This window comes from Hylobates moloch, unplaced genomic scaffold (assembly GCF_009828535.3).
Source record: "Hylobates moloch isolate HMO894 unplaced genomic scaffold, HMol_V3 SCAFFOLD_4, whole genome shotgun sequence".
In the NCBI taxonomy this organism is placed as follows: domain Eukaryota; kingdom Metazoa; phylum Chordata; class Mammalia; order Primates; family Hylobatidae; genus Hylobates; species Hylobates moloch.
In genome coordinates, this window is record NW_026652279.1 from 107,854,387 (window position 1) to 107,871,466 (window position 17,080).

At 38.6% G+C, this 17,080-nt stretch overlaps 1 protein-coding gene across 2 annotated transcripts in view; it reads right to left on the bottom strand.

Annotated features, from left to right (window-relative positions):
• LCP1 (lymphocyte cytosolic protein 1) overlaps positions 1 to 17,080 on the bottom strand; it is a 73,636-nt gene that overhangs the window by 12,698 nt on the left and 43,858 nt on the right. For both annotated transcript variants that reach the window (XM_058437867.1, XM_032150836.2), the window contains exons 8-15: positions 16,202 to 16,283; positions 14,177 to 14,342; positions 12,275 to 12,417; positions 9,685 to 9,780; positions 7,937 to 8,132; positions 5,788 to 5,866; positions 4,638 to 4,752; positions 3,638 to 3,771 (exon numbers count right to left, since the gene is read on the bottom strand). In XM_058437867.1, the coding sequence (XP_058293850.1) occupies positions 3,638 to 3,771; positions 4,638 to 4,752; positions 5,788 to 5,866; positions 7,937 to 8,132; positions 9,685 to 9,780; positions 12,275 to 12,417; positions 14,177 to 14,342; positions 16,202 to 16,283 (1,011 nt within the window). The remainder of the gene's footprint in view (positions 1 to 3,637; positions 3,772 to 4,637; positions 4,753 to 5,787; positions 5,867 to 7,936; positions 8,133 to 9,684; positions 9,781 to 12,274; positions 12,418 to 14,176; positions 14,343 to 16,201; positions 16,284 to 17,080) is intronic.

Consider the following 17,080-nt stretch of genomic DNA (forward strand, 5'->3'; position numbering starts at 1 on the left):
TGTTGTTTGTTTGTTTTGAGACAGAGTCTCGCTCCGTCACCCAGGCTGGAGTGCAGTGGCATGATCTTGGCTCACTGCAACCTCTGCCTCCCAGGTTCAAGCGATTCTTCTGCCTCAGCCTCCTGAGTACCTGGGACTACAGGCACGCACCAGCATATCTGGCTGATTTTTGTATTTTTAGTAGAGATGGGGTTTCACCACATTGGCCAGGCTGGTCCCAAACTCCTGACCTTAGGTGATCCACCTGCCTCGGCCTCCTAAAGTACTGGAATTACAGTATGAGCCACTGCACCCGCTGGCTTGAGCTTTTTAGTCATTAAAATAGCATATATTAAAGATTATTTAATATTGAAACCCATGAGTCAGTTTAACTGTTGCAACTAAAAGGACTTTTGCTTTGGTTTTTAAAGCAATCAGTATGAATTGCTAATCTGTTAAAAATTTAAAACTTGTGGAAGATAATAAAGATAGCTTGGAAATGGCATCTGGAAATACACTGGTGAGAACAGCTCTAAGAAGTTTTCAATGATGTTCTGGATACATGCAGTAAACTAAAAGATACAGTTGGAGTTTCTTTAGCTCTAGAGTTTTCTGCACCAGGGGAGCCTTATGACATCTGCCTCCATCATTAAAGAGACCCCAGTTTGGAAATGGGTAATGGAGCTCTATACTTAGTAAAGCAAATGTGAATCAGGGAGTGAAATCTTTTATGATCACTTCTGATTATCCTACCTTATCTGGAAATACTGACACAATTACATCCAGAACCGGCCATTATTAGGATCTGCAGACAGTGGCTTGGAACTAAAGCCGCAGCGCCTAGGCACACCATGAACCTTGTCTTTGCCATTATCTTGCCAGACAGAATGTAATGTGACATGCAGTTTCTGGGGCTTCCTTCCAGGTAGGAAAATGAATTAAGTCACACTAACATAGGCTCTAATGAGGGGAGGTAAGATTCTTGCCTTGTCAGAGCTATTAGTCTAAGGGGAAAGACTGAAGCATTTACAAGTAAATTATTATTTACAGAATTCCTGTCTAAAAGTCTTCCCAAGCTTATGATTTTATACCAAAATTGTTTCTTTTTCTTATAATTTATTTTCTATTTGCATATCTTCTTATAATGTATTTTTGTTTAACTAATATCACTCTATACTTCTCACATTAGTCAAGTTTATATTCAGTTCCAAAACGTATCTAAAGTTTTCTATGAAAGGAACTTCTGTTTCTGGCCATGATGGAATAACAGGGACCACATTTAAACACCTATAATACAGTGAAAAACATATGAAACAATATTGTTCAGACATCAGACAATAGGAAGCACAGGACAGTGGCCCCTGAAAAGAAGCAAACAAAGTGAGCCTTAAGATTTTCCAGCATGGAAAAAGTTTCCAAGCTGCAGCACAGGAGGAGAAAACCCAAACAGAGCATGGCCATCCTCTTGAGTGGAGGAAACAGGGATGAGAAATGAAGGAAGCCCAGGTGCCTAGAATTTAGGGGGAAGACTATCAGAGCGGTGAGAACTGTATAGAGAGAAGAGAGTCATTCAGAAAGCAAGCTTCAGCGGACTTCAGAGGGTTTCCCTCAGTCTTCAGCTGAGAACCACTCAGTGCACATGTGTGAAGAAACTACTAGAGGCTGCGGGGAAAAACCCACCAGAAATGAGCCAGGAGAGCAATCCTTGGGGCTCACACAAGGCTGGAAATAATTTGTTCCCACCAGCTGGAGTGGAAAAATTTCATAATACACGAGCATCAAGCAAAGTACTCAGAAGACCATTTTCTCATTACTAACAAGCAAAATGAGCTCCAGATTAATTAAGCTTAAAAGTAAGCCTCAAATGGATCAAACTGTATTTAAGTAACTTAAGTCTATCCCAGGATTAAATTTAAGAATATTTAAATGAATACAGAAATATCCAGTACACAGCAAGGTCAAATTCATGATATCTGACATATAATTAAAAAATTAGCAGCATGCAAAGAAGCCAAAAAATATGACTCATAATGAAGGTAAAAATAAATTAGTAGAAACAGATCCCAAAATAAGTTACTGTAATTATTTTCTGTATGTTCAAGAAGGTAAAGGAAAGGACAGATATGGGAGATATAAAAATGACTCAAAATTTCTATACATGGAAACTATAATGTCCAGGTTAAAAAACATGTACACTGGATGGAGTTAATGGAACATTAGACATGCAAAAAAAAAAAAAAAGAGATTAGTGAACTTGAAAACATAGCAATACAAGTTATCCAAAATGAAACATAGAGAAAATAAATAAAGCATCAGTGAGCTTACGGACAACTTTGAAAGATCAAATATACATGCACTTGGAATCCCCCAGAACCAGGGCTGGTGGGTACAGAAGATATGTTTGAACAGATGAAAGTTAAGTTTTCCAAATTTGATGGAAAGTATAAACCCATAGATCCTATAAGTTCAACAAACCTCAAGCATAAGAAACAACAATGGGGCTGGGCGCGGTGGCTCATGCCTGTAATCCCAGCATTTTGGGATGCCGAGGCGGGCGGATCATTAGGTCAGGAGTTCGAGACCAGCCTGTCCAATGTGGTGAAACCCCGTCTCTACTAAAAATACAAAAACTAGCTGGGCATGGTGGAGTGGACCTGTAGTCTCAGCTACTCAGGAGGCTGAGGCAGGAGAATCACTTGAACCCAGGAGGTGGAGATTGCAGTGAGCCGAGATCGCACTACTGCACTCCAGCCTGGGCAACAGAGCAAGACTCTGTCTCAAAAAAAAAAAAAAGAAACAACAATGTACATCATAATAAAATTACCTAAAACCTGTAATAAAGAGAAATCTTAAAATAAGCCAGAAAAGAAATACTACATATGAGGGAACAAAGATAAGAATGACAATAGATTTCCCCTTGGAAACAGTGTGGGCCAGAAGACAGTGAAACTATCTTTAAAGTAAGGAAAGAAAAAACTATCAACTTAGAATTCTGCACTCAGAGAAAAACATCTTTTGAAAATGAAATAGGCATTTTCAGACATATAGAAGCTGAAATCATTCATCACCAGCAGACTTGTGCTATTAGAAATATTTTAGGTAGACAGAAAATGATACCAAATGGAAATCTTGATCTATAAAATAGTAGGAAGAGCACTAGAAATAGTAAATATGTAGATAAATATAGCATAATTTCCCCTTTATTTAAAAAGTCCCTTTAAAAGTAATTATTATTTACACAGATCAATTGAAGTAAAAGGGTGGTAAAAAGATAGGCCATGCTAACCACTAATCAATAGGAAGCCTATAGAAGCAATAGTAGCTATTATCTATTAATGTCAGAAAAAATAGATTTCAGAGAAAAGAATATTAGTAGGCATAAAGAAGACTACTTCATAAGGACAAAGGGATGAGTAAATCAGAATGAAACAGCAATCTAAACTGTTTATGAACCTAGTAACAGAGTTTCATGATACTTGAAACAAAAACTGACAGAACTGAAAAAAAAAAAGCAGAAAGGTAAAAAGTGCTTCTCTGGTTATGAAGTTTAGCTTAAAACATACTTTTACTGAATTAACTCATACTGCTAAAAATTTGCTAATATTTTTCTAGGTAAATAATGTATTCAAGAAAAAGCCAGTTCCATAAACTATGCTACCTTCTCATTAGCTGCCAAATCAAGGCCAATGTGAGCGTGCGGTTTCCTTCATTGAGATCTTGTCCACCGATGCCAACCAGGGAGAACTTCGCTTGATTCTTCCCCAATTCTACTGCGTAGTTACAATTCTCAAGCTGAATGAGCAGAAAGGAAAACGATTTCATGTCATCATCTTGATTATGATAAATACCAGATAAATAATAAAAACAAGGATAAAAAATGAAATAAATATGGTAAGACTGAATGACCTCTCAAGTCTCAACTGGTTCTGCAATTCTAGGATTCAAAATTAAAGAATTTTCCATCTTTCCCTAGAAACCCTTTACTTTCATAAAAAATATTCATAATGTGGAAAATTGAAATGAATTCATTATTATGAATATGTTCACAGCTATATCACACTGCATACATGGAGAGCCATCCTTAATTACCTACATGCAATATTTCTAAAATAGGTGAATTCATGGAGATGGACATGGAAAATTTGGAGTCTCCATCCTCTGCACACATAGCAAATGGACATGTGAACAGATATTCCTGTAGCTACGCATGGATCATTAACAGTCACAGCAATAAGAAATGCTGAGAAATGGCTGTGTCAACCCTGTTGTTTCAAAACAATGTTCCCACTGTGTTGACAGTCGACAAACTATTTGAACAAGTCAAGCTGTCAGTACAAAGCTCCAATTCTTTAGAAATTAGAATAAAGATCCTGCTGAGGGAAAAATCCCTGTGGCTCTCTGCTTGCTCTAATTATCTTAATTAGAATTTTTGCATGATAATGTTTGAAGACATCCAACATGGAATTATAAATAAGTAATCGACTGAAATAATGGACACACTGTAATAAAGCTATTCAGGTTTCTGATTACTGTACTAGAATTCAATTTCTGGAAAAACATTACTTGTCTAAGTTTGGCTGCCTTATAAAGTATTTAGAGTGCTCTTGCAGGCTATGACTTTGCCTGCCTGCTGGCACATCAGAACCATCATTGTTTACCTTCTTCATATTGCCTCCCAGTTTGGGGTATGGCGGTTTGTTTACTCTGTTCCAGTCAACAGGAACTTTAATCTTTTCATAGAGCTGGAAGATGACCAGGGCATCTGATAAGTCACTGAACAAAACAAACACAAAAGGATTCTCAGATATCCAACATTTATTCAGGGCCTACAATGGGCCAGACACTTTCTTACACGTTAGTTCAAAGAATATTCACAACAACCCTGCACACTTGGTAGTCGTAGCTCCATCTATAGAGGTGAACAAACCATGACTTAGAGAGACTGGGGGACTCACTCTCTCCAGGTGTGACCAGCTATGCCCTTCCATCCAACATATGCTGCCTCAGGAAAAGAAAGAGTACTATGGTGATGAAATAATCTGTACACCAAACCCCTGCAACATGCAATTCACCTATATAACAAACCTGCACATGTACCCCTGTACCTAAAGGTTTAAAAATTGTAAAACTAAATAAATGTAAAAGAAATATTTAGGCTGGGTGCGGTGGCTCATGCCTGTAATCCCAGCACTTTGGGAGGCTGAGGCGGGTGGATCACAAGGTCAAGAGATCGAGACCATCCTGGCCAACATGGTGAAACCCATCTCTACTAAAAATTAGCCGGGCGTGGTGGCGGGTGCCTGTAGTCCAAGCTACTCGGGAGGCTGAGGCAGGAGAATGGCGTGAACCCGAGAGGCAGAGCTTGCAGTGAGTCGAGATCGTGCCACTGCACTCTAGCCTGGGTGACAGAGCGAGACTCCATCTCAAAAAAAAATAAAAAAATAAAAAATAAAAAAAACACACAAGAATGGCTTTAACAAGTGGCACAGGAGACACTTCACCACAAACTTAACATCTGTTGTTCTGCTTGCTTGTGAGCAGGTTATACGTAAGATCACTTATGACATACAGTAAATGTTTCATTTTGTTGAGGTATGATTTATGTATTGAGCACACAGTGAGACTGATATATGCAGGTGAGTTTTTCAGCTGCATATCCAACATCTGAAGCTCAACTTGGCACTTTTCCCCCTTCCATCAAGGTATGCACATTTTGTGAAGAGAATGCACATCATAGTGGTATTTGGAATCCTATGGCTCTTTTGAGGTCTCTATCTTACATTAGAATGAGTTCCCAAATATTCCTACCTGTACAAATGATTGACTCGAGGGTTAACGCCCAGGGAGTTCATCCAGTTCCTAAATGTCCGCTCTTCTCTCGTCTCACCTAGATGAATGAAGACGGGTTATCTTTTGGGACCAAAGAAAACATGCCTTTTTTATGACCAAAGTTTAACTAAAGAGGATGCAATAAAAACTGAAAGTAGAATGAAAGAAAGAAATAAAATAAACCCTATTGGATTTGGATGAGGGTTGTTATACTGTGTTAATTTTTCTTTTCCATTTCAATTCCACATGTATTTCTATAGCATCTATTAGTAGTGTGTGGAATCCTGTGTGGGGTAGCTGTTCAGTTGGCTCTCAAAGGCTTACCTTCTTGCTGGAAAAAAAACAGGACTTTTAGGCATCAAACAGAGATCATACAAGCTACAGAACTCACTTATGAGGTAGATATATTTGTTATTTGAGTTGAGACAGGGAAAAGAACAGTATGTACTGAATTTGGAGGGAGTGGAATTTGAACTTGCCCTTGGATAGCTAGCAAAATCTGGATCAGAAAAAGGAAAGAATAGAGAATTTGGGGAGGTAGCAAGGGGTGGGAGTAGAAGATAGTATAAATATGCATACAAAGGAAGCAACAGGCAACGTCTCTATTAAGAATATCAGGAACTGGTTTGGTCAGGGGTCTGTGTTGTACAGCCCAATGAGATAAGCCTATCTGGAAGAAGGAGTCAGAATTGGAGATTTTTGGATACCAGGTAGCAGATTTTAGTTGACATATTAGACGATGGCAGTCATTATGGCTTTGTAAAATTACTGCAATAGATTCTTGAGCAAGGCAGAGATATAATAAAATCAGTACCGGGATGTGCCTGGCAGCAGTGTGCAGAATCACTGAAAGGCGATATGCATTTGAATTAAACACGGCAGAGGGCAGAGTGTTTGACATTAGCATGTGGGATACATTCACGCATTTGATAAATGGAGGCTCCAAGATCCATTAAAATAATTGGTGTATGAGGTAATGAGCTTGGAAGAGCAGAAAAGAAACATAACAATTGAGAAAATGTTCCAAAGGAAGAATTATTAGTATTTGCTGATTTAGTGGATGTAGGGATGAAGGATAGGAAGATATAGTAGGATCCAAGGTCTTTAGTTTTGGTGACTAAAGAAAAAAAAATGGTATGATTAATGGAAATGGAGCATTTCTAAAAGAGGGCAAATGGGATGGGAGGTGGGCTGGAAAGGCAATGGTTGGGGGTAGGAGGGAAAATAATCAATTCTGTTTTGCATATGCTGCACCTCAAATGATAGCCAAGGACCCAAACAGGAATATTCTAGAAGCAGCTGAAATGGGTGATTAGTGGGCTTGATACATAGATTTGGAAGTCAACAAAATGCACACAACCCCCTGACCATAATTTAGCAAATGACAGGAATGCAGGAGTGTTGGAGCACGATTATGCTGCATTTCTAGTGAGAGTAAAGCACTGTGGAAAAGGATCAACTCATACTTCAAATCTGAATCTCCTTGCTTGGGTGACATTCATTTTATATTAATTGACCTTTTTGTCTCAATATTGGGACTAGTTCATGATTTTTTTTTAAAAGTCAAGTAAACATCTCTGGCACCTCTACCTGGTAGAACCTAATTAAAGCTACATGCTTTTTGTTGAATCTTAGAGCATTAACCTGAAAGATACAACTTTTAGGGATTCTGCCTCAAAATACTTTTCTGTGGCTCCCATAAGAAACAAAACAAACCAAAAACTCAGTAAGCACATCCCAGCATACATTAAATATCATTTTTTGATAATGAATGGTGGCAATTTCTTGTCTCTAGGAATCAACACAGTCCATTAAGTACATAAATTATCTTTTCGACACTCAGGATTTATTTCATCTAATAACTAAATGCATTATCTTTCCTAAAACATTTAATTCTGATAATGGATGAAGCCTTTGTTAATGGACGTGATATAATGGTATTTGATTATTCCTGCTTGGCTGAAATTGACTTGATGAATCTATTTATTCTCTTTGTTGCATACCAGAGAATTAATGGCCTGTTTGCACGTGTCAATAGTTTATATTTGCTTAGGAAGTGAGTTTGAATTGCCATTGAATTAGAATTGTGAGTGCCTTTCCCCATCTTAAGCAAATAGTTTACAGTTACCTTCAAGAGCCCCCCAGTCAATGTCCTGGTTCTCTGGTTTGTGCAGGGCAGGGTATCTGTTAAAGAGGTTGGCAATAAAAGCCAAGTTCAACTTGGGGTTCCCTCGGACAACATCTGTGGCTGTGACAAACTGCCGGCAGCCCAGCCTCTCCGCCTGCTGCAGCATGCATTCTGCCCTCTGGATGTCATCCTTCTCCTGCAATGCAAAAGGATGTCTCAGGGCTGGGTCAAGGCTCTCCATTCACAAAGCAGATTGCATAACGTGAAAAGAAATGGGAATCTCACTGAAACCATTAGTGTTTATCTCAGGAAGACACTTAATAACATCACATTATCGCCTATATGCACCTGCACCAAAATCAGAAAGTCACAAGTAAAAGGAATCTCAGAGGTTAAGTAACAAAGATCTCTCATCTCCATTATCAAACTATTTCAGATGAATGGTTGGTTGCCCTGTTTCAAAAGAGATGCAGTAGATTCCAAAAACTGATCATTTGGCCGGGCGCGGTGGCTCACGCTTGTAATCCCAGCACTTTGGGAGGCCGAGGCGGGCGGATCACGAGGTCAGGAGATCGAGACCACGGTGAAACCCCATGTCTACTAAAAATACAAAAAATTAGCCCGGCGTGGTGGCGGGCGCCTGTAGTCCCAGCTACTCGGAGAGGCTGAGGCAGGAGAATGGCGTGAACCCGGGAGGCGGAGCTTGCAGTGAGCCGAGATCGCGCCACTGCACCCCAGCCTGGGCGACAGAGCGAGACTCCATCTCCAAAAAAAAAAAAAAAAAAAAAAAACCTGATCATTTGAGTTTATCTTAATGATTTCCAACCATTAAGATTCCTTTTTATTATTTGCGTGCACAGATGACATGAGATTGTCTATCAAAAATTTTATTTATTAATTTACATTCCCATAACCAGTTCACAAAAGATATTTACACTTGCCAGTAAGAACATATGATTAGCATAACCACTATCTCCACATTGAGTTGGTATACTTGCAACCCAAATAAAATAAATTTTACCAGTTAACCTACATATTATTATTGATAAATATATAATATCAATTTTATTTTTGCAGACTTCAGATTTTGAAGGACTCAGTGTGCTCAAATAATTCTAGAGAATCTCTAGCCATTTGTAAGCGACTCAACACTAAAATTTTGTTGAAATATGGCCCACTGTCCTTAAAGTACATGAAACCACCAATTTTCAGAAAACAAAACTTTAAATCAGGATGATTTCTTAATATGACACTTTATTAGATAACGCTACACATTATGCATTTCATGAGCTTTACTTCTCATTTACTTTTACTCTACTTCTCATTAGGAATCAGTTGACTTCAACATGAACTCATTGGATTTAACTCCAATGACATTAAATGAGGCACACAAACGGGCAAAGTGACTTCTCAAGATCAATATTAAAGTGGCGGCAAAACACAAGTTTCATTATGACATTCAGACCCATGTGGGGTTATAGAGTCTACTAAATGATGAACATATATAGAAGTGCCTAGCATGCTGGATGGCGTTTAATTACTATTGATTTCTTTCTTTAATGTTGTATTTCCAGATTCAGTTTTCATCAATTATTATCCCAAACTGCTCACAGTTTTACAGTTTTAACAGGGCTTTAGGTAGAAATGCCCACTCATGGAACTCCAGAGTCAGGGTGACACAAGGTAACAGAACTGCCAACATGAAAGCAGCATCATGTTCTCCAAACACAACCGGGACCTGGCCTTACCCGCAGTCCTGACATGTCAATAACAACAGCAGGAACACCTTCTTCATCTCCTTTTGGAGCCACCTGCTCAAGCAGGTGGTAATAAGCTTTTGAGTCCTGTGAGAAATTAAGAAATTCCAATTTCAAAATAGCACAGCTAATTACATACTTAGCACAACAATGATTTCCCAAAAGCAAACCTTTTATTTCATATTCAGCTATCATTCCAGAATGTAACTTAATTAACAAAGCTAGAAGCATTCACTAATTTGAATGTTCTATTTGTCTCTTTACATATCCCATTTGCTTTTCTTTTTAAAAGGAGTGTAACATCATAAAATAGACAAGATATACACAAAAGGCACCCTAAAGAAGTGGATATTATTCTGTTGTCTTTAGGGGAGAAAAACAACTTATTTACATGTATTAAATTGTATACAGGAAAATATATATATACCTTTATATTGCTGTAGAAGTCAGTCAGCTAAGGTTTCATTAAAAAAAGTGACAGAAAAAGGAAGCAGAAGTTTAAAGCAGAGTTTAAAAATACATTTAAATGGACAATCAGCAAGAGCAAAATAAAGATGTCAAAGACAGAACATTGAAACATTAACAAGCAATCTTTATGTAAAAGGAGAAACATTAAGAAAAGTGCATTTCATATTTATCTAGAAGCTAGAAAAATGGTTCAATTTAGTTATAGCAGATTAGATACAGGTATTGAATTCTCAAGTTTTCTTAGATTCTGAAAATATGCTTATTGACAAAAAGAATTCTCAGAATTATAGTCTTAAAATATAAATATATTCTTAGTCAATGAAAGCATACAGATTTTCAGGTAGTTTATTTAAATCATTTCATAGCATCTCAATTTCTCATAAGGACTGAAAAATCAGCTATTATTTTGTTTCTACAACTGGTTAGGGTAGGTAAGGCCTGGGCAGAGGAGAGGTATGCTCACCACTTTTGGCATTAGAAAGAGGAGAACAAGAGAGTGTGAGCCATTGATGTTGCACCTGGGGAAACTGATCTTCATCTCTCTTCTTTCTACCCTCCCTTCTCTGACTTTTCACTGTAGCTATTTTGAAGTCAGTGAAAGTCACATGCAGGTGTTAGGCACCAATACCATCTGCCTACCCCCGGTTACATCTTTCTAGTTTGGCTGAGTAACCTCATTTCACCTGACTCTTATGAACCTTTCTCACTCACTCTAGCCTGGGTGTTCTCCTCGCCTTTGCCATTTTACATGATTTAAAGACATCTCCCAAGGCTGCTGGCTACTCAGACATACACATGACAGCGTAGAGTCAGTTGCCGTGCGGCTGCTGCCGGAAAACAGGCACAACACTGTATAAGTAAGTGCTCATCTGGCCAGCTCCTGTCTCATACAGACACTTCCCAAAGTACAAAATGGTTGTTCCAGAGAACACAGCCATTTAATGACAGGAAATTAGGCAAATTTACAGCTGAGATCCGACAGCCTAATTTTGGCTGAAAAGTTTTACAATTGCAGAGCTTAACTGTTGAGCACAAAGGGAGATCACGACAGCCAGCTCCTGTTAAACCCCAGGTCGGTTGGTGGTGCTAGAAGAATGTTAATAACCCATGAAAGATGCGTAGTTAGAAAGATGGATTTAGCTTAGATCCTAAGAAATGGGGGCTTTCCATCAAGAAGCTTGACTCTGACTGGCACAGTGCCTGACACACGCTGAGTTCTAAATGCCACTGAATGCACGTCATATAGCAGTGGGAAACTGTTACTCAAAGAATTACAAACCTAGGTGTACTCCTGTTGAGTCATGTGAACTTTCCTCTGACTCTTTCTCTTTGGGGAAAAGTTATCTAATGTTTGAGAAAGTGAAGACTGAAGTATTTTCCTGGTGTTGCAACCCAGCATCTCCTACTCTTTCCTTCTAGGGACTGCTTTCCATTCCTTTCTGCTCCTTAACCACTTTCTACCTTCATCCATCTGTCATCATTGCCAATAGCTGTTTTCTTTCACCTTGACATGGAACTTTTCATAATACTTGAAAACCACAGTGTATTCCTGCCTCAGCCTTTCCCCTATGGACCTCTTTGTCTCTTTATGTGTAAAATGAGAGGATAATAACCCTTACCTCATGGTGTTGTTGTAAGGATTCAATAAGAGAATACACATATAAATCAGTTAGAACAGTGCCTGGCATGTTGCAGACACCATGTTTGCTATTATTAGTATAACTAGAAGAGTCATCTTCATTTAATTTTTTAAAGGGAATTCCCATCTGCTGCTCCCATTTATGAAACCAGAGACATTACAGACCTACATATATTCCCTTTACTTGGACAGCAGACTGTTCTCTTGCTCTTCCTCTTGCTCACCTTTGTCCCTCTACTTCCCGATATGGAAACTCCAATTGAGACACTGTGGTAGGACTCTGGGCAGATCTGTGTATGTCCCAGGACTAGAGCAGCAGATGGGCTCTCAAGGACAGTGAGCACCTCCAAAACAGCACCAGACTAACCCTGGAACTTCTGAAGACAGGAAGCCCCAAATCTTTGTCTTTTCTTTATTAATGCCCAAATTCCCCTTCACTGCTGCAGAGTCATGTTCAAATAACGCTCCTCCTACCTTGATGTCAGTACTGAAGTTGCCAATTTTGTTGCAGCCTGCATTTTCCAGGTGGTAATTAGCCCACCTCAGCAAGAGCTCTTCAGGGGAGAGTTTCATCAAATCCTCCAGGCTCTCACCTTCTCTCAAAAGAGCAATCAGAGCTGAAGAAGCACAAAAACCACAGAAAAATAAATGCAGCGATGTTGGGGGAGGGGGGTTGGTTATAACTTTCACTGAGCTCTGCTAAAAAGCTAAAGATAACAACGTTACCTCTTTGGGGTAAAGGTTCTTGTAGCCTTTCCCATGGATTAAATATTTTATTATTATTCCCTAAAAAGAGGCGTAAGCCATTGTGAGCTTATTTATTATCTCCATTTTTCAGATGGAGAAAACAGAGCACAGTGAATCTCAATGCTATGTTTAAGAACATTTGGGCAGAGCCATAAAAATAACCAAGGCTACTGGCTCGGATGTTTTGCTGGGTCTGTCAAACCACATTTCACAATATGACAACATTTTTGCTTTTAATAGATCAATTTTGTAATAATAACAATGTTCTCTTGTCTATTCCCATAGGTGTTTTATATTTCAAGTGCTTACCTGCCTAATTATAGCAACTCAACAATGTAATCAACTCTCCTCTACGTTTTCCCAGATGAGTAAGTACTTTTTGGCTCAGCTAGAAGGTTTAAATTTAGCTGAGGTCATTATTTGAAGATCAATATTCTTTCTCACAGGTTCTAAGATCCCTATTTCCTCTCCCCTGCCTTCTTTATATTATGTTTAATACATTGGTTTTTAAATAATATTTCAGGATTTTTCATTGGTTATTGTGATTTGGACATATAAATAAAAAGTATGTATAACTAAAGATTAGAACTTGACTACAGATTTCATATTGGTAGGATTTGTATCTGATAACTAAAAGATAACATTGTGTTTTGTATGACACTTATCAAGGTTGGCTACCTCTGTCTAAGCCATGGGGCTGTCACTGTTTACATACAGATAAGATGGTGAGAGAAGACGCAATAAGATTGACAGCTACATATTTAGTTGAGAACTCTGAAACCCTAAATGGAATTTTCTACGGTCTTTAAAAATGTTTATTCTATCCTGTATAGATTTAAGGTGTATAACGTGATGTTTTGGTATACTTATCTTGGTAGACACATACACAGTAAGGTGGTTACTGTTGGTCAAGCAAATTAACATACCCACATCTCATATCATTACCTTTCTTTCCTTCTCTCTCTTTCTTTCTCTCTCTCTCTTTCTTTTCTTTCTTTCTTTCTTTCTTTCTTTCTTTCTTTCTTTCTTTCTTTCTCTCTCTCTTTCTTTCTTTCTCTCTCTTTTCTGTAGGAAGAGTACCTGAAATCTACTTTCTTGGCAAATTACCAGTATACAGCACAATATTATTAACTATAGCCCTCATGCTGTTTAGATCTCCACTTATTCATCCCATATAATTGCAACCTTGAACCCTTTGACCTATATCTTCCTCTATAGTTTTGATAAGAAATAGACCTAGTTCCTCCTAATCTGGTACCTTCACTATAGTATATGAATGTGAGTTGCTTGCTTCACAAAATGCAAGTTAAAAGTCCTCTTATTTGTTACGAAGTATCTAAAGGCAAAGTGAGCTCTGAAAAAACCTCTTGAGGTTAGAGTGCCAAACATTCAAGACTGAGCCCTATGCCCCAAACAAGCATTATTGTTAGTCTGTGGCTTAAAAAGCTTTTGCTCTGTCATTAAAAAAGTCTGGTCTGTGTCTATAGAATCTGTTACATGAATACCATGGAATCAGTATAACTGCATAGTTTTCAAAACTTGAGAATTTCTGACATCTTCCTCCTACAGTCCCCAACACATAAGTTATTAGAAAGTGTGTCATAAGTGACCTTTGGGACTTGCTCTTACCTTCATTTCTGCTGAGTTCGATGTCAGCAAACAACCCAATCTTGATGACTTGCCACAGAAGCCCCAGGACCAGATAAGGCTTCCCCTCCTTCAGGTCCTCAGCCCCTATGTTGACCACATGGCACCCGATGGCTGAGGCAGAGTTCAGAGCCAAGTTCAGATTTTCCTGAGGGAGAAAAAGAATGCAAGTTTTTGTTCTATGACTTTGTAGATGCCAAATAATACTGATGGCAACAGCAACAATGTTTTCCTTCTGCAAAGGTCGCAGGTTTAGAGTCATGGTCTTCACTCATTTTAACATTGAGAAAAAACAGTGACTCCTAACCAGAAGAGAAAATCCAGTAACCCAGACACCGAGCTAATGCAGCGGTCCATTCAATCAAACCAGCACCATAAGTTGAAGGCCCATTCTGGTTGGCATGAGACTAATGAGGCCTATATTTTTCCATCTTGCTCTGTGATGAAGCTGACACACACAACATCTCTACTGGCCAAAAATAAAGGCGCATCTTGGAGGAAATCATTGTCCTGTCACTGGCCATCATGAACAAGACAATTGTTGATGTAAATCGAGATCATAAAAGAGAGTAGCAGAAGAGCTTTTTGACTTGCAGATTGGGTGTTAAGAAAATGATAAAGGCTGGCACAGTGGCTCATGCCTGTAATCCCAGCACTTTGAGAGGTCAAAGCGGGTGGATCACCTAAGGTCAGGAGTTTGAGACCAGCCTGACCAACATGGTGAAACCCCATCTCTACTAAAAATACAAAAATTAGCTGGGTGTGGTGGTGGGTGCCTGTAATCCCAGCTACTCAGGAGGCTGAGGCAGGAGAATCTCTTGAACCCAGGAGGCAGAGGTTGCGGTGAGCCGAGATCGCACCATTGCACTCTAGCCTGGGTGACAAGAGTGAAACTCCATTTCAAAAAAAAAAAAAAGAAGAAAGTGAAAATGAAAAATAGACACAATTAAAATTCCTGGAAAAGATGGGGTGGTTTTTACTAGGTCGATTTGTTGAGTATCCATAATAACTAGGGAACCTGAGTATACACACACACACTCATAGATTCTATGTTCTTATGAGTAACAACAATGCAGGTAATGTAACTCACATATAGCAGGGATAGAGTAAAGGAAGTTTTCAGTCCAGACTCTCTATGTACTATTCTTGGGTTTAAAAAGGAAGAGATATCAGTGTCAGAGATGTATAGAAATTGTTTTAATTGACAAATTAAAAACAAAGCAAAGGCCGCCAGCGAATTAGGAAAAGAACTATCAGAAGAAAAGTGGGTCCTTGTTCTAGTGCTCAAATGATGAGTGAAAAATACTGTTTCTACATATGGTCAAGATTATGAGTAAATTTAACATTAAGTGCATTCATATGTGTTTAATCATTGTTCTCAATTTGGTTACCATTTCCATTTTTGAAGTACACAAGATTGCTTAAATCCACACAGGAGATAATGTATTGTTCATGATTTAAGAAGTTAGATATGGTTTCTTAGCAAGAGAATTACAATAATGTTAAAATATTGGAACACAACACAGAAATACACTTACTGCTTGTTACTATTCCAGTTAATCAACAAATTGATGGAATAAAAGCAGGTTATACTTATTATACTCGTGGCTGTGGCCAATATTACTGTGAAGGCTGCCAGAGTACTTCCCGTTTTTCACCCCCTCGCTTCTTAGAAAGGCTTATGTTTTCAGCTAAAATGCTATTTATTTGGCATCAAATCAAAGATAAATTGCTAAGGAAAGCTTGAGTTAAGACTTTAGCCAAAGTGAATTTTATTCCTAAGTGGCCAAAACAAACATACAAAGCCCCAGCTGCTACCACTCCACCAGTCTCCCTTCCTTGCTGCTCAGAAATGTATCCCTTTATCCTTGAAGTATGACAAGTCACCAGCCCAAAGCCTGGGTTTTGGGAATGATGTCTGAGCCCCTGAAAAAGGCTGACTCAGCAGTTACGATGCTCATTGATGCCAAACAAGTCTTGTATTACGGTAATGGTGGGAAGACATACCTGAATGGTGAAAGGGGTGAGCTTCTTTTTGTTGATCGTTCTTTCATCAATTGTGTCGGGCACTGACAGGTTGATCATTTTACTGAAAGAGAAACAATTAAATTAAAGAAAGCAGGCTTCTGAATAACAAAGCCCAGTAACATTGAATTTAAATTCTAGCAATACCATAATCAAAGAAGATAGCAACAGAATTTGTGATGTTTAGATATAAAATCAGTTACGCCGTTTGACTAGACTCAAACTCTCTGCGGGAGAGGTGACTACTGCTGAAGCCATATTAATATATTGAGGTTGGAAATGAGGACCCCACTTCATTCTCTCACCTAAACAGCTGCAAAATTATCCTGATTTTCTTAGCACATTAGGAGATTCTGGGTGGATAACCAAAGTAATTCTACCATAAGTAGTTTATTTTCTTAGCCATGAAAATTGTCCCCATTATATAAAAGACTATCTATAAAATTCTGAGCTTATTATTGTCTACATTTCTATTTGACACAGGACCAAACTTTCTATCTTCAGCTAATCATATGATAACATTTTTATATCCTTCTCAGTGCCCTAGGCTGAGTACCAATGAGTCACAGGGGTCTTAGAAGGTAAAACTAGGAGATTGAGGGAAGACCATGGGGTGCCTTGGGTGGCAACCTAAAAGCTAGAATTTTGATTTTTTTATAGCAATTGAGCCTTTTAAAAATGAATTCTCAGGACAAACTAATAAATAAAATATCAAAAGTAGAATTGCTCTGGTCAGAGCAGAGGAGAAAGCTCAATGTCTTGCCCACCCATTGTTATCCTTTAAGTCCTGGGTCCCCCACATATTGAGCACCTCAAGTCACCTCACTTACAACATGGCCTGTGATGACAGAGAACCTGCTG